This window comes from Lolium perenne, chromosome 6 (genome assembly GCF_019359855.2).
Source record: "Lolium perenne isolate Kyuss_39 chromosome 6, Kyuss_2.0, whole genome shotgun sequence".
NCBI lineage: Eukaryota > Viridiplantae > Streptophyta > Magnoliopsida > Poales > Poaceae > Lolium > Lolium perenne.
The window spans coordinates 165,451,689-165,477,331 of record NC_067249.2 but is presented as its reverse complement, the minus strand read 5'-3'; the positions used below and the strand labels follow the sequence as shown (position 1 = coordinate 165,477,331).

General features: G+C 44.0%; 3 protein-coding genes across 7 annotated transcripts; 1 reads left to right on the top strand and 2 right to left on the bottom strand.

Annotated features, from left to right (window-relative positions):
* Nucleotides 1–6,099, top strand: LOC127325740 (uncharacterized). 3 transcript variants are annotated; one of them, XM_071822793.1, is made up of 10 exons: nt 3–604; nt 1,727–1,947; nt 2,071–2,327; nt 2,780–2,879; nt 3,762–3,830; nt 4,136–4,226; nt 4,766–4,854; nt 4,973–5,034; nt 5,120–5,216; nt 5,655–6,099. In XM_071822793.1, exons 3-10 carry the CDS (start codon nt 2,134–2,136, stop codon nt 5,700–5,702), a joined length of 750 nt encoding a protein of 249 aa, XP_071678894.1. In that variant the 5' UTR covers nt 3–604; nt 1,727–1,947; nt 2,071–2,133; the 3' UTR covers nt 5,703–6,099. The 3 variants fall into 3 exon arrangements, with proteins under 3 accessions (XP_051208519.1, XP_071678894.1, XP_051208521.1); XM_051352559.2 differs by having other exon boundaries at nt 1–604; nt 1,727–2,327; XM_051352561.2 differs by having other exon boundaries at nt 7–604; nt 1,727–2,327; nt 4,148–4,226.
* Nucleotides 6,100–7,617: 1,518 nt separating this feature from the next.
* On the bottom strand, nt 7,618–11,452 carry LOC127325741 (photosynthetic NDH subunit of lumenal location 3, chloroplastic). Of its 3 annotated transcripts, none has more exons than XM_051352563.2 (3): nt 11,106–11,452; nt 8,904–9,190; nt 7,618–8,123 (listed from the first exon to the last, which is right to left on the bottom strand). In XM_051352563.2, the coding sequence occupies exons 2-3, from the start codon at nt 9,153–9,155 to the stop codon at nt 8,016–8,018; spliced, it is 360 nt and encodes a 119-aa protein (XP_051208523.1). In that variant the 5' UTR covers nt 9,156–9,190; nt 11,106–11,452; the 3' UTR covers nt 7,618–8,015. The 3 variants fall into 3 exon arrangements, with proteins under 3 accessions (XP_051208523.1, XP_051208522.1, XP_051208524.1); XM_051352562.2 differs by having other exon boundaries at nt 8,904–9,187; nt 11,106–11,447; XM_051352564.2 differs by lacking the exon at nt 11,106–11,452 and adding an exon at nt 10,674–11,059 and having other exon boundaries at nt 8,904–9,187.
* Nucleotides 11,453–12,390: 938 nt separating this feature from the next.
* LOC127325739 (uncharacterized protein At2g24330) lies at nt 12,391–16,991 on the bottom strand. Its single transcript, XM_051352558.2, has 5 exons — nt 16,624–16,991; nt 15,523–15,667; nt 13,519–13,628; nt 13,002–13,407; nt 12,391–12,902 (listed from the first exon to the last, which is right to left on the bottom strand). Exons 1-5 carry the CDS (start codon nt 16,879–16,881, stop codon nt 12,655–12,657), a joined length of 1,167 nt encoding a protein of 388 aa, XP_051208518.1. The 5' UTR covers nt 16,882–16,991; the 3' UTR covers nt 12,391–12,654.
* Between the last annotated feature and the right edge of the window lie 8,652 nt (nt 16,992–25,643).

The window sequence follows — 25,643 nt, the reverse complement described above, 5'->3', positions numbered from 1 at the left end:
ACGAGAAAAAGCGTAGCCAAAGCAGAGGAGAGGAGAGGAGGGCAAGCTAGCAGGAGGAGGGAGCACTAGTTAATAGCGGCAATAATTGTCTGGGCATCGGGAATCCCATCGCCGCAGCATTTTTCCATCTCCTAGCGCTGAATTCCAAGAGATCTCGTCTCTCTCCTCCGTCCTCCCCCGTTCCGTTCCTTCTTCCTCCACCTTGCTGCCTCCATTTGGGCCGCCGCCGGCCGGGCGGGCGGGTGGTGCAAGTTGCAGCGGAATTGGAACACGGGGCTGCCTTTTTTCCAGAGAGAGAAGCAGCTTATTTCTTCTTCTTCTCCTTCTTCTCTCGGCTGCCTTTTGCGCTGCGGGGCCGCCGCTTTTCGGCCTCCTTTCTTCCCATTGGAGCGTACAAAGCTGGACGGCACCATTTAAAGGAGGAGCCGGAGGAGGAGGAGATCGAGCCAAACCCCAAAGAGAGACCACCACCTCCACCTCCACCTCCACCTCACGCACCATCACTAGTGCTGCTGCTGCACTGCACTCTCAACGCAATTCGGATCACGCCGCCTCTGCCTCTTGGCGGTTCCTTCCCGCCGGACCGACGGCCGGAAGAACGGAGGTGCGTTTCTTGACTCACTTGGTTGTTCTCCCAAGTTAGCATCTTTGGATTCTGTAGGATCCGATCAGCTCGCGTACAAAGGTGGTTTCTTGATCTGGGTAAGCACCTCAAAGCGCTACTAGTCAGATGGTCAAGAAGGGCGAGGAGGGATTCTGGCTTCTGAGTGGCGTGCACTTCGATGCGGAAAGCGAGTCCTTGGGTGGGTGGGTGGGGTGCTCGGCACGCACTCCTATGCGCGCCGCCGTCTTTCGTGCAATCATCGTTGCTTGATTTGGCTTTCTTCCTTTCGCTTCAAGTCTTTATCTAGCTAGTATCATTGCTGCCTGCTTCTTCTCTTCCCCAGTGTACCAAGAGCAGAGCAGATTAGCGTCTCCTCTCGTGCTGCCTGCAGGCCGTAGCTGAGCTCGCCTTCTGTTTTTTCCTTTTGAACTCTGTTGTCGCTGTACACGTAGTACGGATTTCTCCTCTCCTCCGAGCAGATTATCCCTGTACGGATTTGATTGGTATGCGTGCCTCTGAATTAATTGCTCTATTGGCTTGCTTGAGCCCTGCCAGAAACCTCTAGCCCTGTCTTGTTTCGCGAATTACTACTCCTTAACTGGGTTCTGCTAAGTGGTAAGCATGATTAAGGCTTGTTTAGTTTGATTCCGCTGCCAACTCATGTACATGTACCAGTCCCATCGACTAGGCGGTGCAATCATTAATCTCTGCTGTGAGCTGCTGCTTAATCAGTGGGTTTAGATATTTGACCCCACCTACTAAAGTTTGAGCTTTGCTCAAGACCTTCCTTATCAGGGTCACATCAAAGTTTTCTACACGCTGCTTAAATATCAAAGAACATAATTAAATGCTACTCTCCAGGCTGATTGTTACTATTATCTTATTTCCCAAGCTCTTCAGTTCTGAATTTCTTGTGTGACCAATAGTAGCTGAAAGGTCATATTTTTTTGTATTAAACTGCAAGCTTAATTTTGATTTGATTTGATTAGCTTAGCTGATTACAACATTACAACATTGCAACAGATGTTGTGTTCTACTCTAACACTTTTATATTTTCTATAAGAAATGATAATAAGATTGCTTCCTTCATGGTTTTTTTTTTTTTTTTTTTTTTTTTTGCAGGAAGTGTAGCGTGCAAGATTCTCAAATCTGGGTAGTGGGTAGACTTTAATCTGGTTTTATTAAAGCTTTGGACAATATCATTTATTTTGGATGGCATCCATGCTTACTTTGATGAGTTTGTGGAGCCCTGGATGCGAAATTCACCGAAGCTGTGCTTAAGTGGAAATGTAACTTGTGCTACACACCATTTGTTTCCTCACTGAAGAAGAAAGTTTCAGGAGGTAACAAAGCCAAGTGTTCTTCTGAAACTTGGTGATCGGTTTGTGAGGCTGAAGCCAGAGCAACAAATTTCATCTGGCATGCAGATGTCAAGAGATTCTAACCACTACGGCGTATTTCCGCAGTCATTCTACGGCCAGCATGTGGTTTCATTTCAGACAAGTGCAATTACCAACGGGCCAGGAGCTATGCCAGTCTGCCTGGACACTTCCAGTGGGATGAATGGTAATCTGGCGATGTTGAACACTACATCTTCGACGGTTGTATCCACTGGTTCACCCAACATGATTTCTGATTCTAGCCAGAGCCTCAAGTATGGAGGACCAATGGCTGTGGAGTGGTCATACCCCGAGTTACAGATGTTGAACGATGGCCTTCATAAGTATGTCTTCTGCCTTTTTTATGTAAAATTACTGTTTTATCGCATTCATAATAAAAGAGACATTTTATCACATGTATAGTGTGAACTTTATTTATGTAGCTTAACATTAAGAATTTAAGATATACTATACTTGTCAAGTGACACCGGAGGCCGAGATACCTATGTTGCCTATATTGTTTCAGAATAATGAGTGTTTATTATGTTAGTGTGCCAAGATAACCAGAAGTTGTCCATTGATCTTACTTATTAAGATGAATATATCAAGTTTGGTAGAGTACAATGGCATGCGTTTATTTGTTCGAAAGCATAGTTCACATCTCTTTATCTTCGAAACAAAAGGAGTTCACTTTGTTTGTGAGCTTATTGTAATAAGTTCTGTTTTCTTAATTGTTTGGCAATCAGTGATATTTCTAATCATGTATCGTTGTGTGCACTGGTGATGAAATTATTAGGTATGCAAGTGTACCGGGAATCATGAAGTATATCAAGATAGCAGCTATGTTGCCAGAGAAGACAGTAAGAGATGTTGCCATGAGATGCCAGTGGATGGCGGTTAGTACCCAATTCATCTGATCTACTCTGAAAGTATCTAAGTGATACTTTTTTCTTAAGATCCACTTATGCTTATCCATTCTCTAATTAATGTTTTCGAGGTAAAGGAATATGTGGCGCTGTAACAACTTGTGGATGGGGGCTAACAGTAGTTTATACTTATTGGCTGTCAGGATGATGTCACTAAAATTCCACTAAAACAGTGCCGCATATGTGAGAGTAGATCATGCATAAATACACTTGTCCACATCGATATACTATAGTGGTCTATTATGGTCTATAAAGTTAGTGTGCTCTGAGCTGGTGCGCCTAAGTATCCTTTTGTGCTACCATCCCACGGATTTACATTTGTATTAGTCTAGTGTGTACTAAAATATTATTAGTAGAGCTGTGCCTTTCACATTGCTAGCAATAGTTGTGTCTCTACTAACATCCTGAAAAGGCTATCTAATCAAAAGTTGGTCATCTTGTCTTTGTTGACAAAAGCACGTATAACTATTAGAAGTGTAATATATTTGGTCGGTGGGTATAACTGATACAGTATCAGATAAGATACGTTGATCAGTGACGAGTATCCAGCCATGCCAAACTTGATAGCGTTATGCCTTGTAAATAAGATAGCTGTCATGTAAAACATAAATAAATCATGAAGCACTCAAAAATCGTTTCACATTGTGTTGAAAAGAGGCAGAAGAACATAAGCATTGAGCTTTATGTCATTAAGTAATTATGTATCTATAATCATGTAATCATGTACTGAGAATGATGTTTACAAGAAATCGTTTCACAAGATCTTATTCTGCATGAACATGTAATCATGTACAGCAAATGATGTTTACCTTTTTCATTATCTGTAATAGTAATAATTGGATCTTTTTACAGGAAAAACAAAATACTAGAAGGCGGAGGACTGAAGAACATTATGTTGGAAGGAAGATTAAAGACAGAAAGGTATTAATCCTTAGCTGTTACATAAAATATTTGCCTTGCAGGAGGCAATTTCTGTACTGACTCCTGAGAGGCAAGTGCTACTTTTGGAAATACTTGTGAAAACCATGTTTTTGAGTGTCAAATATATTTAAAAAATCACTATATATATATTGCTAATGATGTGAGATGTTGCAAAGATGGTCTTTTCAAGAACTTCTGTCTATCGGTGGTTTTTAATTAGCTAGGACGTAAATGCGAAATAAGATTTCCTTTAAAATTGAAGACGACAAGTGTTTTTTTGAATCTTCTGTCTGGTGCTCATCAAGGCTATATCTCAGGACAAAATGGTGGAGTCCTCATTGCGGACTATGAACCGCCCTGTTCAGATAGACCCCAGAGGTTCTTCCTTTGCAGCAGGTAATACAAGTTGATAACTGATTTTTGTAGATACAGTGTGATTGATTGCATTATATTTTTATCCTTTAGGTGCATTATCATGTTATGTTGATTATGTGTTGAGGTCTGAAGTATTCCAAGTAACTTTAGGCCTTTGAAAAACAATTCATGCATTTTGTTGCAACATACGCATGACTCTGAGACATTCCTTATGGTTTCTGGTATTCCCATTCTCAGTGAGCTAAGGATGCTTTCTGACTTGTAATGGTTAACATATTAGCCATTTACCAAAGCTTTGATGCAATTATTACCTTCATTGATTACTAGTATGTTGCTGGAACTACTTAATTCCAATAACACACAAACTCAATTACTTTTTTCTGGTATATGTATATTTGAATGAACTAGAACTTTTTCCACTTCTCAATAGAAGCATATACAGTTATCCACCGTTGACCAACATGATCTAATGATAGGCCGTATTCTGCCCTCTAGTTTATCTAAAAAAATATAATAATCCGTTCCATCCTCTGACCATGTGTCTGTTTTTCGCTCTGCAGCCTCTGACATTGACCGTGCTATGCTAAATGTATTGGAAGAAAATGCTCAACTTCTCAATCAAATAGAAGCAAATATTTTAACGTCACAGGTTGGTATTTTTTATGTATGATTAGAGTAATCTTCGTGTCCCCCCTTGATTTCTTGTGCACGGGAGCATTGTTTATGCAGGAATAAAATTCATTTTCAATATTAATGATCCCTTGCAGGCTCAGAACAACATTGATCTTTTCAACCGTACAAGAAGAAACATCAATGATCTTCTACAAAGGTATAATAGGTCGCTTAAAAGGCACAGATCTAGAGCTGTGGAATTAGTACCCAAGATATTCTAATAAGATGCTTTCTATGAACAGCATGAGCCAAATACCTGGAATAATGAGCAAGATGCCTAGGTTGCCTGTTTCAGTGGATGAAAAGCTTGCTAGTTACCTTCTCCCTGGTGTTAATTTGGTAAATTTTCTACCGGACCTACGATAACTCTCTGCAGTTCAGACCGCTAAGTTTGAGCAACCAATATCTTATAGCTTCTGAAGTACTAGAATTACGAATCTAAATATCTAGGGGGAAATCTAGTGTATTGTTAGCTTAAAATGCTTCCAAAGAATTTAGCAGACATTGGCATCACACTGAAAACATATATCCAAATACTCACAGATGGGATAATTACTTGGGTGATGACAGTAGGGTTGTTACCAATCCTTAATCCAAAATAGTTTGTGTCAAGTATACAAAGCTAAAGTGACTGGTTCTTTCTATGATTACTAAGTGTTCTTCAATGAGATAAAGACATAAGCAAAAGAATAAACTTGTTAAGTATTGTACTCCCCTTCCTAGCAGATAGTATACTGAAAATTCCCACTCCTGATGTCCTTATTATTTTCATTGAAGGGCCAAGTTTTTGGCAGCTACCTAAAAGAGGAGCCAAGAGGATGGTAACTGGTAAAGCCCTGCAAGGTGTCTTCTCAATTCTCAGAAATAGATGAAATATTCGGGGGAGCCATTTACCTCGGTTTCTGCGTGGAAAAGCAAGAGGTGAAAGAAGCATCCTTCTTTTCCTACCTGAAATCTGGAGGAAGTAATGGGAGCCATACTGCGCTGGGTGCCTTCAAGTACAATGTTCAAGTGAAAAGTATATATAATATTAGTGATTGAAAGTAGTGAGGGTTTTCGCAATTGCAGTTTTCCTCATGCTGTTGCACATATTTGATTCTTTTTGGTTTTATCCAATGGTGTCTTTGGCTCCACAGCTAGTGATGATCTTAACAGAGGTTTAGTACAGAGACTTGATATGAATAATTAGCAGGAAAAGCCTTTTTGCCACTTACAAGTTAAACCCTTCTGTGTGTGATGCAAGCTCCCGTGTTAATCTTCACTAGATGAGTATGATGAAAACAGCAAAACTGATGCAGAAACCTCGTATGATACTGGAGAACCTCGGAAGATAAAGCACACCATTCAGCGTCAGCCTAGATTTCTGAAATGCTTCGACGTGATTCACTCACTGCAAGGCCATTCTCCATAGTATGAGTTAGGATTTGAGCATCTTTTCACGGTTGAGTTCGGCATGATTACTATTTTATCATTGAGGCATACTGAAAATCTGTTGAACTGCATGAGACATGAATACAACTGAACTGCTGCGTGTAGACTTGGGTTATTGCCTGTACTTTTTTTTTGGTTCTCCTGTTATTTTTCTAGGCTTGTTCGGTCATATGACAAGAATATGGTCTATCTGCAATGTGAATATGTGATATATGAAGTCGGAGTACTAGAAAGGTGAAATCTTGAAGCAGTCTGATCGATTGGTCGTATAGGTCCGAGTGAGACATCTAGTAGTACCTTCTTGGTCGTTAAGATAAAAATCATAAGGATAGGAACACTTAGAATCTAACTTTTTGATTCAACAGAACTTTGTTTTTTTCTTTTTCTTTTTCTGATATCGGACAAGGTGTTTCTACACCTGGGTGCATATGCACCCTTTATTTGAAATGCATATTAAATATATTTCTAAATGTCAAAAAAATACAAACAAAAATGCCTCGTGTATATCTTGACATGTTACATATTCACAAAGTTGTTTCAGAAAAAACCGATATGTTTTGTGTCTTGTACTAAAAAGACAAATTTTTGGTGTTAAAATAGTCTATTTCTCGAGACATTATTTGTCTTTTTTACATAGGGTACAAAAATTGTCGGTTTTACGTGAAACTTTACGTGTACTCATAGAACGTGTCCCTCTACATGCTAAATTTTTGTTCCTAATTTTTTTACTTTTTGAAATATGTGTTATACATATAGGGTGCATATGCACCCATGATCAGTTTTGGTTTTCTGATATCCCTAGAACTTTGTTATACTGATCGTTTTGAATGTCGGTGGATCAAAAAATTTCGCTTCAGATCCCCTTCTCGAAAAGAATCCTGACAATGTACACTTCAAGCATTTAAATTCTCAATGCAACATACTATGTATTCTGGACTCAGTAAATTACAATTGTGACAATTTCTTGAAGTTTCGAGATTTTGCACTGTTCACTTTTGTCATCTTTTGCTGATACTAGAATACAGGGTCTTTTGAATTTGCACTTTTATCATCTTTTGCTGAGACCAGAATACGAGGTTTTCTGTATTCAAAATTTGCACACAGGTAAAATACATCATTGATACATCCTGTTTATTTTCGGGATATTTTTGAAACTTCAAAACCGAGATTCCAAATTTTCTAAAAAGGGCTACTTGTCGCCTGTGCTCTAGAACGCAGATTTCGTTTCTCCTAGAGCGCAATAGTCGAAGATGGTGAATTGGCCGAACTAGTACTATAGTACGAACTGGAGTTACCTGCCACTGCCATAGATCTCACGACAACAAATTATTATATCTGCTACAATTCAATTCCATATAATACAAATTAAGAAGAAAACATGCATTTTTTTTTCTGGGGACATAACACGGTAGCTCGTATTTCTCTTGCTTTGCTTCAGCCATACAGGTACTCGCCTCATGTATATACACAGGTGCTCCCGCTACTGCTCAGATGGAGAATGGGAAATGCCCATGCGAGCTTCAGGCACATCGATTCCTTACATGGGAGTCACGACATACTCATCCTTTTGCAAGAGTTTCAAGCACGCATCCATTCTTTCCTCCGTAGGATGTTACAATGTTAACCCTGCTTCATAACATCACATGGTAGTGCAGCGCAATGCAGCGGGGCAGGGGCATATGGAACGAGAACTATGAACCCAGCATGCTACTGTGGCGGAGCAAGAGCTGCGACCACCTCCCGGAGAGCCTCGGCGGTGTCGTTGTAGCACATCTTCATGACAGAGATGCTTCTGCTGGTCACCGCATCGCCTAGCTGCCATTTGTCCAGGAGCAGTTTTATGTCAAAGCATCAAACACGTCCACAAAGTAAACAAACTGAGCTGACCACGTTTGTGTCTTCACCGGTTTAGTTTAGTGTGCACAACAAGGACTTAACTACGAAAGCTTGAGATTTTCATGTTTGACCATGACTAGTCTGCTGCATTGCTAGTCAAGTAATGAGAATAAAACGCATTGGACAATGGACATGTATTTATTGGGTGATCTGTGTCAAGAACCATAGCAACTTCCTAAAGGGTCAGAAGTATTGATCTACTATCTAGAGACATCCAGAAGATCTGATTAGTCTTTATTTTACCAGATGATGTGGTAAACCGAGGCTGAGAAGGTTCTCAAATCTCAGGAGTACTATTCTCAGGTACTATACTGACAGCTGAAACTTACTAACAGTGGAACTCTCAAGGAGCAATTTGAAGTGGAGTTAACTTTCCATGGATACTGGTTATGATAGTTCAGGAACACCACATTAAGAAGTTGCTACATAATATGAAGGCAATTCTCAAACAATGAACAACACTAATTGATCACTACCATGTGTGTGGTGGAAACTAGATATGGTATTTCTTTCTAAGATTGAATCGTAGGTTTTCAATATTAAACCTAATATAATAAATTTTACGCGCACACATGTCAGGTGCCTTGGTAAGAATTTTGTACAATAATTGACATGTGCTGTCTTTCCGTTACAGGTAAATCATCTTGTTTTCTTGCAAGAAATCTAGTAATGATTTAGGAGAAGCAAACGATCGATCACCTCATCCATGCAGTAGAAGAATTTGTTGGCGAGGAGGGTGAGCGCCTTCCTGCGCTCATCGTTCTCGCTTCGGGAGATCACACGGCTCAGATCAATATACAAGAAGGTGGCCTTCAGCCGGATGTCCCTCAAGACCAAGTCCCATGAGTCATCGTCTAGATCAGTCACCAGATCCTCCTCCATCGACAGAAGTTGGCCGGCGCAGTTCTTGATCCGGCAGACGCACCCCTTCAGCTCCATCCCTCCATCCATTCCTGCCCCTGTGCTGTGTAGTTCCCTTCCCCCTGCTTGCATATGACAAAATATCAGAGCCAATGATGTGGATGTATTTATGGAAAGGCAAAAAGAAACTGATTCTTGGAGCATGTCTAGAAGCAACAGATGTCAGCATGTGCATCAGGGGAAAGAGGGCGTGTAATGCAGCAAGGGGCAAAGTGGTCAGTACAGAACACTACAAGGTTGGTTAAGGATGAGACCTTTCTGAATGTTGCTGGGCATATTAAGACAAAGCGAAGAGAAGAAAAGGGAAAGCGGAATTTGGCTACCTTGCCCCCCTCTTCAGATATCAAGAAGGTGGCACGAATTCTCCCAAGAAAAAAAAAAGACTACAGAAACAAACAAACTCCAAATTATAAAGGCAACCAATGATTTGCAATAATAGGTGGTAATAGCAGGCTTCTCCATTTAAAATTCAGAAAGGATTCTTAAGTTGTGTGCTTACTAAGAAATTCACATGTGTCATATTTACAATTAAATTGTCGATGTTTATTGTACTCTGGACAAAGTTGTATGGAACTATGTTTGTCCAATCTTCAATCTTTGATTCGATACTACTATTTTGTTAATATTTGTATACAAAAAGTACATAAAACTCCACAAAGTTTAGACGGGTTGGCCCCACAGGGGGCTCCGCTACTATTTTTACGACCTCATGAGAATGACAGTTTCACCTGCTTATCAAATGTGGAACATGGGCGGAAAGCACAAATCTTTACTCTAAAGTAGTACTAGTTCGCATGAAGTGACAGTAACAATCAACAAGAAAGATGTGAAGACCAAAATGTTTCAAATGTTTAGGTCATCATTGACCCATAAACAGAAGTTATGTTGAGCAGTCAAAAGGAAGATGGGTTTGACAATGTCAATGAGAGGGGCCACAGAAAGGAAGAGTGATTTAGCTGCTAGAAACATGCAATGTATCATAGAAAGGCGGAGTACAGAACTACAGACTCCTTCACCCAGATTGAAGTGGAAGAGGAACCGAATGATCAATCCGATTTAAATAAAGATGGTTACGAGGATCAGATATTCAGATTAAGTGCTGTGTAATTACTCTACATTCAGTTGATTCCTCCAGATTTATTCTGAGCCTCGCGCAATCTCCCAATTTCCTCACCAAAAGCAAAACATCTTGACCCAACTGAATCCTCTCGGGAAGGCTTAGTTGACTAACGGCAGCTCGAGATTGCTACGACCACGTTGAGCACGAAGGATGATTCGTAAATAAGAAGAGCAACAAGACAAAAAGGCAGCTGGGTAAGCGCAGAAAACTAAAGCGTGCTTTACGCAATGAAGAAACGAGCATTTCCTCCCGGTTCTAGAAAAGAAGCGTTTCTCACTTGAAAACTGAAGCCAATCGAGTCTTGATCAGACGGGATGGCCCGATCGGAATCGGCTGGTTCCAGATCACGACGATAGAGAAACCACCGACATTAGAAGCGAAGCAACACAGATTCCCCACAACATTGGTTATTATTCCACTGCACTTACCACGAATCAAATCAGGTTCTTCGCAGCCCCCTCCTGCGGACTGCGGTCCTCCCACCCTCCTTCCGCGATAGAAGCCAAGAAACAGGGCCAGGAATCTATCGGCGGGAGCCGTGGGCCCACGGGAAAGACAAAAGATCTTGAAAAGATGGGAAACGAGGGGAAATTATCTCGAAAAGATCTTCAACGACGAAGGGGAAACAAAGCGAGGAAGCTCTCGCTGTTCTTCAGGCCTGAAAAGTATTTTGTATTTTTGGCCCCCTTATTTATTTTTCCTTAATTAAAAGGCCAGGAAACGGCTATTCCAGCTTAGAGCAATCAAAGTTTACTGCTAATACTGTTCATCTGAAAGAATCGGGTACTACGGGAAATAGTACGAACAAGCAAGCAGCAGGGAAAACAGGGAGGATGAGTGTGCGTTTCTCTGCAGCGTACCTGACGACGATACCTCGACGGCGTGGGTAAAAGAGGAGGAGGAGGAGTCGGAGGTGGATGGTGCTGTGTTTCTTGCGCGGTCTCCTAGGTACGAATGGTGCTGATCTACCCTTTACCCCGGCCGTGCCTACGCTGCCTCTGCCAGGGCGTGAGTTTTATATGCTCCTACTAGTCTGTAGACGCCGCCAACCTATCTCAAACACGGAAAAGGTCTCTAGATTATGTATCGGAGAGGCGGCGATGCAATTGCAAAGCCTTCCTGTTTGATTGTGTGTGCATCTAGTGATCTAGATTTGGTGCTCGAGTTGATGGGGACTCGGCTGACGCGTCCTGGTCGATTGTGGAATCCGTTTGGGTCGATTTCGGGTGCCTGTTCCTGTTCCAGTCAGTTCAGGTCATCTCTAATTCGACCTCACAAAGTTGGGACTTGATTTCAGAGCGGGTAGGACTGGGATCCACATGTAAACCAGAACCAAACAACGTTTGGATCGTCGGGAAAGAAACCCAGACGACAAAGCTCGGCGAACCCCCAAAGGAAATACTACAGTAGCAGGGAATAATTGTGGCCAGCCACCGAACATCTGGCGAGACGAGGTGGGTGATCGTCGGACGCGGTGTCGAGGCCGGACCATGCCACGCCACCTGGGACTGGGAGGGACGAACCCTTGACCAGCCCCGCCAGCTACGTCTTCTGCTTAAACCAGATTCAGAGGCTGTCTGTCACGGTAGCCAGTCTGCTTGGCGAAATCCCACTCCATGCCGCTGCTAATCTCATCGGGGCTCGGCCTGAAACCATCTCGCCGTCTTGTATTCTTCTTCGTAGAATCAATCAAAGTCATATCGGGTACTTGGACTCGGCCAACGGAGAAAAGTACAGCGGTCTATTAACATGTCGCTGCTTCGCCACATACATACAGTCCGGTGCTGCACGGCCAACCGTCACAGGAGGCCGTGCCAAACAAGCGAGTCTGCTCATCTAACGGCACGCCACCATACCCTCCACAGCTAGCAAGTACCAGAAAACTGCCACGCGTAAGAAGATTATATTACTCCATTGGCAAACAAGATGAAAACATCGCTAGAATGCTGTGCTTAGGAAGAATGCGTTACTCGGAGGAAACGAAATGCTATCAAGGTTACACACATGATGATGAGATCGAACAACTGTCAAAATTTCCCCATCTTCCCAGTTCCAAGTCTCCGTCCGAACTACTGCATACAAATATGGGTACAATAGAAGCATCGACCAATATCTATGTTTTACATCACCACAAAAAAAAAAAAATCAACGTTTCCCAACTCCAACTCACCTGTTCGCCTCCATCTCATGGGTCAAACCTCATCTTATCAGGCACAAGTCTCCGGCTGCAAACAAAACTCGTCCACTCAAGGATGGACGCTGGCTAAACAATTATTGTACTTGGTTGCTGTGGATCATACACTCGCTATTTCATAATAATTTACAACAGTGCTATATCTGCGGCTCGGACCAGTTCAAACAAATCTGAACTAATTTCACATAGATCGGCTGTAATAGTGCAGGCCATCATCAAGTTGCCTCCGCTTCCTGCTTCTCTGCATGCTCTTCCTTTGGTGATTCCTGCGCTGCAGCCATCTTAATCAATTCACTTTCCACTACTGAGCTGGTAGCAGATATTCCATCAGCAGGAGCAACTGGGGTCGAATGGCCTGAGCTGGAGCCCGAGTATTGCCCCGCGGAGTGCTTTGATGCGTTTAGTGCGTTGCAATGTGGGCAATAGTATGTAATGTGCGGGTAATCTTCCTTCCGGGCCAAGCCTGCACGTTAGCATGTTATTATTAGTAGGTAACACATCCATTATTTCTAGGATCTTCTTACTAATGCACAAGGTGAAGAGAATAGAAAGTTTAGCTTACCATTATGCATATGGCAATTGCCACAGATCAAAGCGTACGACTGTGATGGGTCCTCCCCCACAAGTAAGGCGGCGATTTTTGCAATCCATCCACCATCGCTTGCCCCTGAGCCTTGATAATGTTCTACAACCCTTGGAGGCTGTGCGTTCTCCAGGCCAGCACCAAGATTTGCACTAGATTCAGCCCCTTGTGACGTTGTGGTTCCAGTCCTGCTGCCTCTCACATTGGGTTGCTTCCTGTTTCTCAGCCCATCTGATGGCAATATCTCAGCATTCTTGCTCATAACCACTGCTGCATCCAAATTTGGTTCTTCCCCAAGATGTATTTTTAAGCCAGAATCAGCCCCCAGCTTAGATGCCAAAACTGAAGCAGCAGCAGCTTTTGCAGCTGGGTCGAGATCATATTTCTGCACATGTTCATACAATTCCGTCATCATTTAGAATCAGCGTGGCAATGCCATGATAAAATTCTATTCCAAATAATAGTGAACTCAATAGCTTGAGTAATGTCCACTGACCTGGATAAGTTGTTGGGTAAGGTAATAATTTGTCCGCTCTTTCAGCTCATCAATCTTGGATTTCCTCTCAGCCCTCAATTTTTCAAGTGTTTTCTCGTCTTTCTGCTCAACTGCAAACACAGGGAAGTAAATCAATGAACTAACAAGGTGTACTATGCGAAATCGATAAGAAGACCATATTACTACATATAGCAAGATATTATAGTTGTAAAGATCCTTCCTGGCAAAAAGAATGTAATCCAATTGTCCAGCATAAAACATGTCAAGCAATTATGCAACTATCATTATTTGTTGATCCCTTGCTCTTTTGACAGCTTATTGATACTTTGTTGGTTTTTTTTTATCAGATTGATACTTTGTTGGTGATACAATAGTTCTGGTGCTAAGAACTTGGCAAATTTATTTTGTCGTTGTGCAAAATAATATAAGGCTTCAATAAACTTGGCAATAAAGCTAAGGAATAACGCGCCCTTACATTTTCCCCCCTTTAGATTGTTTTCGGATAAAACTATGAATCTGATTATAGAAAAAAAAAACTTCAAATAAACTTGGCAATAAAGAGTAGGAATAAAGGTTTCACGCTTTCTCGGAAAAAAAAAACACCATGAAGCTGGTTATAACACAAACTAGTGGTTCCATTTTGGATAGATATGAACCAGGGGAACAATAACCTCCTTTGTGGCTTATTTACACAAATCTAAGTCCCAAACAATTCGAAACACACTTTAACTGCCATCAAATTTCAGAATGTCAATAGAAAATAGTAAACAAATCAGCATGCCAGACAAATTTCCAACTCTGTATATAAAGTATAAACATAAATGCTTGAAATATCAGCACAGTATTACAATCTCTGAGGTCAGACCCCAGAACAATCCTTCACTGCAGAACAATAATTCTAGGAAAGTCAGGTAAAATAAAAGTAAACCTAACACCTATGAGGCTCTGATAAGATTGCATAAAAGCAAAAGTGCGAAGACTAGTAGTGCTGCAGTCAACCAGAAACACCACACATACAAAAGATGTGCAAAAGGTGAAAAACATAACTGTGTTGCCACTGTATACATATATTGTGGATTGCTTTATGCGGCATACTTATCAGAAATGAAAAAAAAAAGGATGCTCACTGAATTACTATAAACTGAAGCCAGAAACTTATCAATAATATTGGCCCCAGCATCCAGGGATTGGTACAATTCGAGACACACTCTGGCCGCCATCAAATTTCAGAATATCAATAGAAACAACAAAAAAATCAGCATCCCAAACAAATTGGAAACTCCATATTATAAAGTATAAACATAAATTCTTGAAAAAATCAGCTACATATTACAATCACTGAAGTCAGACCCCAGAAAAATCCTTTACTGCAGGGCACAAATTCTAGGAAAGTCAGGTAAAATAAAAGTAAACCCCTAACACCTCTGGGGCTCTGATAAGATCGCATAAAAGCAAAATGTGCATAGACTGGTATTGCGGAGTCAAACTAGAAACACCACAAATACGAAGTATGTGCAAGAACTTAGAAAAACTGTGTTGCCAGTGTACAAATATATTTTGGATTGCTTTGTGCAGTGTACATGTCAGAAATGAAAAAAAATGGATGCTCGCTGAATTATTTTAAACTAAAGCCAGAAACTAAACAATAAAATTGGCCCCGGCATCCAGGGATTAGTACGATTCTCTGACGAATATGAACATGTTGTTGAATGGTAGAAAGAAGCTAACGTAGTGCCTCATACTTAACAAAATTGAATGTAAATATATTGTTTAAAAATAATACTCCTCCTAAAAGTAGGCATCTCAACTTTTTCTATATACGGATGTATCCATAACTAAATTGCGTATCTAGACAAAACTAAGACACTAAATTTTAGACGGAGGGAGTATTATATTACCACAGCAATGCATTACTCGCTAAAAATAATTAAAAATTAAAAGAAACATTGAAATATTGGGATTTCTAAATACGAAATGTTCTGAGAGGAGTTTGAAGATACTTACGCATCCTTGTGAAGTTTACAACTGCTAAATACAGCACAGAAGATACTGCAGGCAGAAGAAACATAGGCAGAACTCGAATTGCCCTGGTTTGCCAAGTTAGATCCTCATTTCTTGTCATCATGATAGCATAAGCAACAGCCACAACCTGGGAACAGGACCGAACTATTAATGTCATGCTGGGTATATGTAGCGGAAAGAAGGAACTACAGTTCCAAGATGATTGTAACCGGTAAAGTGCAGAAGTCAACGTAACTAGAGGAGCAGAGAGGTAAAGGGGATCCCCTAAAGAAAAACAGGCTCTCACAGCAGGTTAATTGAAAAAGTAATGTTTTCCTTTTTGGCCGATACTTGATAATCCATAAATAAACCTTGATTGAGCTATCCTACTTACCGTTCTTCCAATCAAAATCCGAAATACACAAAGGTTCAGCTAGAGTACAGCATAATGTTTTTCCTGTAAACACACACACACAGGTTTCCAAAATACCTGCTTCTTATATGCATTAATTAACAATTTAAGCATACATTAATTTGTACTTTGAAAATGAGCAACACCCGGCCGAAACTTTAGCGCAAGTGCACAAAAGGCTGAGAGAAAGTTGGCAAATTCAGCAGACGCAGCATTCGTATGCTACTAATGAATAGATAGAAATTACAACGGGAGTTCATAGATAGCATTGGATAGTGATGACGTAAATCTGAGGGAACAAACAATCACAGCCAACGTTTGCGCGTCTGTTTCCACTGAGAAAAGGTAAACTCTAGAGTCAAGGACTGGAAATGCGGTGTAAACACTGTGCTCACTTCATTCCACTAAAGTGGTTACGCTTTTAGCCTCCGTTGAAAATAAAACACTAGCATAGCCTGATGTCGCACGAGCAGACGCAGGGATACACGGGGAGAGAAAAAGGAAACTGCCTCCAAGGTTTGACGGAAACGACGCATGAAGAGCGAAATCGGAGAGCGGTAACAAACGGAATCACCACGAATCCAGGAACAGGCACATATCTACAGACGCTAGAGCAGATCATCTCAGATAGCATCGCTGCAGTAATAATTTCGTAGAGAGAGAGGGGGGAGGGGCGGATTTGGGGTACTAACCTCGGCGAGCACGGACAGGACGATGATGTTCCGCACTGTTCGGCGGGAGAAGTGCGTCCGTCGCCGCATCCTTGCGTGCACGGAGGCCTCCTCCTTGGAGAGGTACTGCAGGCGCTTCTCGTAGTCCTCGCGGCCGCCGAAGAGGCCGCGCCACATCCGGCCCAGCACCCCTCCTCCCTTCTTCGCCGTGGTGGTGGTGGTGGTGGTGGTGGGCTTGTCCTCCTCCTTCCCCGCCCCCTCGGCCGCCGGGGAGGCCATTTGCCCGGGGGCCGGCGGATCTGCGCGGCGCGGGATCCGGTGGGGCGGGCGGCACGCGACGGGGGACGGGGGACCGACGGGACGGGACGGGACTCCTCGCTGGCTCTCTTCTCTCGGGAGAAGTCCCCCCACTAACCAAAACTTTTTGGTGATGAATCGGCTGGCGTCCGACTGGGGGCAGATGGAAGGAAACGAACGCGAACGCGCACGCGCACGCGTCCAGCCACTGGAACCAACTCGTGCCGTGCCGAGTGCCCGTTACGGATTCGCCGGTCTCGGCTCGGCGAAATCAACGGTGTCGATCGAGCGCGACCGGATCGCACCAAAGTTTCGCACGGTCGGGAAGCAAAGCTGTGCATCTTTTTTGGGTAGCTTGCTTCGCGAGGAGGGGGAATGTGGCACGAACAAGTCAACACGCACGGCAAGGTAACGAGGCCACCTGCTCCGAGCTACCGGCACCGGAGAGGAGTGGGATCTGTTTGGACGCTTCCTTCCCCCACGCGTCGACCATCATGCCTCCATGTTCCTCCATCCACGTTGCCGGCCCGCGCATTAAAAAAAAACTAGCCCAAGGACCTACTGGAAAATCCAACTGGCGCTGTACCGTAGATTGTATTCACGTGCTACTGTGCTCCTAAGCTCGTTGGTTTCATCTTATGCCCGATTCCGCACTTACTTACGTAGAATCAATTTAATTGGGATAAACATACGAACCTGTTCATTCAGGCAGCTCACCTCGTAGTTGTGATTCAAGGCTTTCGATCCACCGGAGAGAAGTTCGTCGTAATTAGACGGCATGTGCTCCCATGTTCGAACGCGATAGAGCGATGATGGTGAATCGGAACTACATCTACTACTACTACAACAACAGTGCAGAGGCTATCAACATATTTTGGATGAGAATATTCCCTTTTATTAATCATCATGTGATCACATTTAGGGTTAGGAGTTGCTTCAAGGTAGCATCCACAACTGTATTGAAGAGAAAATAGCAATGTTCTTTCAAGTTCTTGGGCATAACCATAGATTTTGAGTGATTCACAACAAACTGAAGAGATCCATCGAGGCAATATCTCGGTACTTCGAGAAAGCTATGCATGATATTGGAGAGCTCATAGGAGATATGCTTAAGCCACCATCTGCTAAAACTCCAACGAAGATCCGTGAAATCTAGCTACTAATGGTTTCTATATTTCGGTAAGCAATTGCACCTTGTAGTTTACGACATGATTTCTCGTAGTCCTCGCGGCCGCCGAAGATGCCGCGCCACATCCGCCCCAGCACCCCTCCTCCCTTCTTCGTCGTGGCGGTGGTGGCGGTGGTGGGCTTGTCCTCCTCCTTCCCCGCCCCCTCGGCCGCCGGGGAGGCCATTGGCCGTGGATCTACGCTGCGCGGCGCGGGATCCGGTGGGGCGGGCGCCACGCGACGGGGGACTGGGGACAGACGGGACGGGACTGGCCTCCTCCTCCTCGCTGGCTCTCGGGAGAAGTCTTTTTGGTGACTAGTAAGCGGGCACGTGCAATGCACGTCTTGAATGTCATTAATAAAATTTCTTAATAACCACTTCACAAGGATTTTTTGAGGTATTGATTGTCGCCTCTGTCCAGCAACAATGTAAGGTCACCTCCAAACTTGAGTTCCTAACTCATGAAGATTCCCACGACACTTCTGTAGATGAAGCCTAGGTGGTTTACATCTGGAAGTCCCAACACCACTATACATGCAAGGATGTTCTCCGCAAATACGAATGAAGCCAAATAAAAGAGCTCAAAATTATATTACTCATTTCTCCATCTATATTTGAAATGTTCTGCCACAAAACAATTCAATGCTTAATTAAGATATAATTTCCAAAACAAATATAATTAATAAGCTAAAATAAATGAATCGATCTACTTGACCTGAAGGATCGATTGAGCTCTCAAACTTGATGGAAACCAGAAGTCCGAAGATAGAGTGCCATATCTAACACACAAAGAAAAAGAAATCAACTAATCAAAAGATACTCTTCACATTGTTATCTACCTCGTTAGTGTTGCTCATCTCACTCAAAAAGAGTATTACAAATAACTTACGTTTGCCCAAATCTCTTCTAGGCAGGGTTGATAAGAATGTGAAACCTCCTTATTGCTTTAATATGGAATGTGGCCTATTCACTTCGACAACCAATCATGTTGCAATTTTGTAGTCAGAGGCATTGCTTCTCCAAATGAATGGTATAAAGATGTGTATAGGTGGTTGCAGATATACCTTGATCAGCTGGACAAATATATAAGCTACTACACCTCAATATATGCGCATTGGCCTTCACTTTCAAGAACAATGCCGTGTGCCCCACTGGACACCAGCAGCACGCTGTAGCACAATTGTAATATTGAAGATATGAGACAACCACACAAACTGTAGGCAACCAGATTTCATAGGATCGTTATGTGAAGTGCATGTCTCAAAAAGTTCCAATTTCTACGAATCGCATCAAATACATCTTGCTTGAGTGATGTGGGCATAGTTTTTCTTTTCTTTGTAAAACATCAGCATGGGAACTCAAACTCATACAAACAAACTTTACATTGCAAAATAACTGCACAAGTTCAATCTCGTGTGTTTTTCTCTGAAACCATAGCATCAAGAAGTGATGAGAAATTTGACCCAAAAAAATTCACCATTAGTTACGGCTGGCAATTCTTTGGGATAAGGAATCAGAGGGCACCGTTGTGCACGCCCATGACGCCCTAGAAGAAACAGAAAAGGCTGAAGGCATCAGAAAAAGGAAGACCTCTCTGCGCCCAGGACGCCCAGCATGCTTGAGACACCCGCCGGAAGACCTCTCTGCGTACGTCGTCGAGGCATTGAAGCGCCATCCTGGACATCTTCGTACACTACAAAAATACCTTGCCGCGCATGCGTTGCGGGCTCCATGCTTGTTCTTGAGGGAGCCGCCACCGACGGGGACGTTGCGCAAGGATCCGCCCTCGCCCCTCGGTCTAGTACCGGCGGCAGGTCTTGCAGTACCTGAAACTGTTTGTTGTGCACGCCATGCGAATCTTCAACGGCACGCCGTGCGACGGACGTGGGAGTAGTTATGGCGGACGCGGCTGTCCTCCTCATGGTCGCGCAAGGGCCTTCCACAGTTCCACGTACATGTCACCGGTGTGGGAACGACGAACCCAGGGCCTCTCTGACGCGACAACATCCAAGCCGATGGCGGCGAGTCGAGCGAGCCAGCAATTTGTCTCCAGCTCCCCTCATTTGATTAAATTAGGCAAGGAAAGTATATTTCGGGAGATAATTATGCTGCGTGATTTTTGGAATGGTTGGCCTGCATATGTAGCTGTTAATTTACAACGTAATTTTAGGATCTACCAAATTGCGGGCGTGGCCGACGGTTGAGGGTTGTGGGAGAACAACGAAATCTGGACCGTGTGATGCGCGTACATAAACGGTGGAGATTCAATTTTCCTACGGCACTTCGTGCCTTTATAAGTAGTAGAGATAGAGATGATTCGGCCTGCGTCCGACTGGGGGAAGGGCAGATGGAAGGAAACGCGTCCAACCCACTGGAAAGAACTCGTACCCTGCGTGTGCCCGTTACGGATTCGCCGGACCGGCCCCTCCCTCTCGAGTCTCGGGTCGGCGAAATCAACGGTGCGGATCGAGCGCGACCGGATCGCACCAGAGTTTCGCACGGTCGGCAAGCAAAGCTCTGCATCTTTGGGTAGCTTGCTTTGTGCATCGTCGTGGCTGCCTGCCTTTGGGCCGAGGGCACGAAGCAGTCAACACGCGCACGGCAAGGAAGCCACCTGCTACGATCTACCGGCACCGGAGGACTGGGATCTGTTTGGAGGCTTCCCCCCATCATGCCTCCACGAGAACTACGTTGGGTATGTGTGCTACATGATTTCAGGCTGATCTGAACCGTCGATTCATATTTGAGGGTCAGGATCTGAACACACTGTAGATTTTACTTCACCATGACACATGAGCAAAAAGGACCCTGTCCCTTTTCATATTGTTTGCACAGGATACCTGTCTAATCTCTCTCTCTCTCTCTCTCTCTCTCTTTCACTTACTGCTACGAATTCCTAGATCAACTAGAGGCAGGAACCTTTCAATCATCTCATGCTTAGGAAAACGCTCGGCATCAAGAGCTTCGAAGGTGAATCTAAATACACCAAAACAATTTCGTTCAAACAACACGCTCTGTAGATTGCAGTTCAAAGGCGGCGATGGCTGATCCAGATCTAAAGGCAACGGTGATCGATCCAGATGGAACTATAGCATGCCCTGCACATCGAGATGGCCGGCAGCAACCTGGAATGGAGAGTACGTCCGGCAGAGGTCGGGATGGTGATGGCCCTCGCTCCATCCGAGCTGGGGAAGGGAGTGGTTTGACCTGTAGGTTCACGGGAAGAAGATGATTGCAGATTTTGCAAGGAGGCGTCGTTCTGGGGCTCAAAGTGCAAAATCACGAGGTGGGAGGAGCATCCAGAGTTGTATCAAATCCTGACCCTTAAATCTGAATAGACGGTACAGATTGCTCTGGAATCAGGTAGCACACGGACCTAACGTAGCACTAGATATGTTCTCATGCCTCCATGTTCATCCATCGACGTTGCCGGCGCGCGCATTAAAAAAACTAGCCCAAGGAGGACCGCTGGGAAATCCAACTGGCCTTGTACCGTAGATATTCATGTGCTAGTGTGCTACTACATCACTTCAGCACATGTTAACTAATTGCGCGTCAGATTCAGTTCCGTTACCCAGCACAGCTTATTCATTCAAGATGATGATTTCCATGTTCTTTTTTTTTTTCGTTCGGAGGCAATTTAGAGAAAATGAGATGATCGGGCCGGTGGTTTCATTGGTGGATCCATCGCATCGTGCGTGAACCATCCAAATCATCTTCAAGTCGAGTACGAGTTCTCCAGTCATGCATTTCATGACCACGGGGAGAAAATCTTGGAACGGTGCCGGCGATGGCGCGCGGGAAAGAATAGTCGGTCGGTCACCATCGGTGGAGAAAAATATAAATTCTCGTTTTTTCCTCTAGGATGGATGCGCGCGGCGATTTACATCAAAGACATCGGCTACCCCCACTTCGAAGATCTCCGATACCGGTTTCGTCACCCTCTCGTCTCTGGCTTTGAATGGCCCTTTCCATCCGAAAACATGGCTGTAAGCACCTATACCCCCACCCTGCCATCACCGTCAGCTCCTAAGCTCGTTGGTTTCATCTTATGCCCGATTCCGCACTTACTTACGCAGAATCAATTTAATTGGGATAAACGTATGAACCTTTTCATTCAGGCAGCTCACCCCATAGTTGTGATTCAAGCCTGGATGCTTTCGATCCACCAAAGAGAGAAGTTCGTCGCAATTATAGGCCTGCCTCACATATGCTCCATGTTCGAACGAGATATAGCGATGATGGTAAATCTGAACTACATCTACTACAACAACAACTGTGCAGAGGCTATCAACATACTTTGGATGAGAAGATCCCCTTTTATTAACCACCTTCTGATCACAATTTAGGGTTAGGGGTCGCTTCAAGGTAGCATCCACACCTGTATCGAAGAGAAAATAGCAATGTTCTTTCAAGTTCTTGGACATAACCATAGATTTTGAGTGATTCACAACAAACGGAAGGGATCCATCGAGGCAATATCTCGGTACTTCGAGAAAGCCATGCATGATATTGGAGAGCTCATAGGATATATGCTCAAGCCACCATCTGCTAAAACTCCAACGAAGATCCGTGAAATCTAGCTACTAATTCATGCATATTGCATGTACATTACGAACTAGGGACCCAAATTCGTTCATAATTTGTACAATACTAGGCAAAATACATGCATATTGCATGTACATTACGAACTAGGGACCTAAATTAAACTAGAATTAGTCCCCGGAGTGACTATACTGTCATCGGGGCGCTAATGTCACCGGCGGAGGGTTTTTGCCCGCCGGGTCTTCCTAGGCGACGACGAACACCGCCACTTCGACGACCACCACCTCCGAGGTGCTCCCGCACGCTAGAGGCGTCCCGGCGGCGTCGGCGGCGTCGCTGTGCGAGGGCAGTGCCGGCAGAGGAGGGCTGCACGCGGCTGCAGCGGGGGGCGCCTCCGCTTCTCCGGTCGGCGCCTCCTCCACGCGCGCTTGGAGGTAAGCCATCATCTCCGGCCACTTCCGGCCGGCCCTCTTCCACGCGTCGTTGGAGCGCCTCTGCCTGGCGAGCTCCGACGACGCCCGGGCACCCGACGGACGCTGCGTTGACCTTCCGGCGCCGGATCGGCCACCTCCCCTACCCACGCGTCTTGCACACATCATTCCGGATGGAGGGGAGCTGGCCGAAGCGGCGACACGGCGTCCGAGCGTCCGGAATCGCTCGTCGGAGCGGGGGACTGGCGGCGGCGGAGGAAGAGGAGACGGCGAAGGGGAGTAGGGTTTGCGAACCGAACTCCCCTCCGCGAACCCTTTTAATAGGGGTCGAGTGGTGAGTTTCTCGGGCCCCCGAACTTTCGATTCGGGCCGGCCCGTGTATTCGGGCGCTGATCTGCGCACGTTTCGGCCCGAACCCGTAAATCCGCCGGAAAAGTCCAGTTCCGGTGGGATTTACATGCTCTGCTAGAGATGCTCTAACACTTTGTTCATGTCATGGTTGTATTGGGGGCAGTTCTCATGTAATTGTTAGAGTGCCTAGATCCAGATCCTACATACAGTGGGAGAAAGCACTACACGAAGAACATTTAGGGTTAAGGATTGCTTCATGAAAGTCTCACACTTATCATTACTCATCCGCTGCAATCATGTTGTGGTTGCTTATGCAAGAAGTAATCACCTTCTAGATTATTTCGGTACGAGCGCCCTTATCAAGCGCTTCCACTCAAAGATGCGCTGGCAGGCACAAAGAGAGGAATGATGCGTGCAGGGGAGCAAGTGCAGTGATGGTGGGAGCCAAAAAAAATTGGTTTCATCATATGCGTGCTGGGGAGCAAGTGCAAGTGCACATATACCCCCTGTTTTTAACTCGTTGGTTTCATCATATGGTTGATTTCACGCTTACCTACGCAACATCGATTTAATTAGGAAGAAGCGACGAACCTTTTCATTTAGTCAGCTGCCCTAGTAGCTGTGATTCAAGCATGGATGCTTTGATCCACCATAGAGCAATTCGTCGCAATTATAGGCCGTCCTCACATATGCTACCATATTCGAACACGTCCAAGAGATGATGATAAATCTGAACTACATATACATGCTTTGAATAAGAAGATCCCCATTTAACCACCCTGTGAGCACATTTAGGGTTAGGGTTTGCTTCAAGATAGCATCCACACTTGTATCAAAGATAAAATTGCAATGTTCCTTCATTTTGTTGGACATAACCAGAGATTTTGAGTGATCCACAACAAACAGAAGAGATCCATCGAGACAATATTTCAGTACTTCAAGAAGTCATGCATGCTATTGGACAGCTCAGAGGAGATACAATGAAGCCACCACTTGCTAAAACTCCAACAAATATTCAAGAAAGCTAGCTATTGATAGTTTCCATATCTCAAGGTGAGCAATTGTACCTTGTAGTTCATGACATGATTGTATTGCGCTAAGGCCTAACACTTTGTCCATGCCAGGATTATATCGGGGGCAATGCTCCTGTAATTGCTAGACTGCCCAGAGCCAAATCTGCTGGAGTTATGCCCAAGAGGTAATAATAAAGTGGTTATTATATATCTTTGTGTTTATGATAAATGTTTGCATACCATGCTATAATTATATTAACCGAAACATTGATACATGTGTGTTATGTAAACAACAAGGAGTCCCTAGTAAGCCTCTTGTATAACTAGCTTGTTGATTAATAGATGATCATGGTTTCGTGATCATGAACATTGGATGTTATTAATAACAAGGTTATGTCATTGGATGAATGATATAATGGACACACACCCAATTAAGCGTAGCATAAGATCACGTCATTAAGTTCAATTTGCTATTAGCTTCCTATACATAGTTACCTAGTCCGTCGACCATGAGATCATGTAGATCACTTATACCGGAAGGGTACTTTGATTACATCAAACGCCACTGCGTAAATGGGTGGTTATAACGATGGGATTAAGTATTCAGAAAGTATGAGTTGGGGCATATGGATCAAGAGTAGGATTTTTCCATCCCGATGACAGATAGATATACTCTGGGCCCTCTCGGTGGAATGTCGTCTGATTAGCTTGCAAGAATGTGAATAGTTCACAAGAGATGATATACCACAGTACGAGTAAAGAGTACTTGTCGGTGACGAGGTTGAACAAGGTATGGAGATACCGATGATCAAACCTCGGACAAGTAAAATATCGCGTGGCAAAGGGAATCGGTATCGTATGTAAATGGTTCAATCGATCACTAAGTTATCGTTGAATATGTGGGAGCCCTTATGGATCTCCAGATCCCGCTATTGGTTATTGGTCGGAGAGGAGTCTCGACCATGTCTGCATAGTTCACGAACCGTAGGGTGACACACTTAAAGTTTGATGTCGTTTTAAGTAGATATGGAATATGGAATGGAGTTCGAATTTTTGTTCGGAGTCTCGGATGGGATCCAGGACATCACGAGGAGGTCCGGAATGGTCCGGAGAATAAGATTCATATACAGGAAGTCACTTTCCAAGTTTGGAAATGATCAGGTGCATTTATGGAAGGCGCTAGAATGTTCTAGAACTTTCCGGAAGAAATCACCATGGAAGGTGGAGTCCCAGAAG

Bases quoted from the DNA above. Each gene is read 5' to 3' on its own strand.
- LOC127325740 (XM_051352559.2), top strand. From the start codon at position 2,026: ATGCAGATGTCAAGAGATTCTAACCACTACGGCGTATTTCCGCAGTCA. The intron at 2,328-2,779 runs GTATGTCTTCTG...TGAAATTATTAG, and splicing joins TTGAACGATGGCCTTCATAA to GTATGCAAGTGTACCGGGAA. The intron at 2,880-3,761 runs GTTAGTACCCAA...ATCTTTTTACAG, and splicing joins TGAGATGCCAGTGGATGGCG to GAAAAACAAAATACTAGAAG.
- LOC127325741 (XM_051352563.2), bottom strand. From the start codon at position 9,155: ATGGATGGAGGGATGGAGCTGAAGGGGTGCGTCTGCCGGATCAAGAAC. The intron at 8,124-8,903 runs GTGATCGATCGT...GACAAATGGCAG, and splicing joins TCTTCTACTGCATGGATGAG to CTAGGCGATGCGGTGACCAG.
- LOC127325739 (XM_051352558.2), bottom strand. From the start codon at position 16,881: ATGGCCTCCCCGGCGGCCGAGGGGGCGGGGAAGGAGGAGGACAAGCCC. The intron at 15,668-16,623 runs GTTAGTACCCCA...TCCTGTTCCCAG, and splicing joins TCCTGTCCGTGCTCGCCGAG to GTTGTGGCTGTTGCTTATGC. The intron at 12,903-13,001 runs GTAAGCTAAACT...GCTAACGTGCAG, and splicing joins CAATTGCCATATGCATAATG to GCTTGGCCCGGAAGGAAGAT.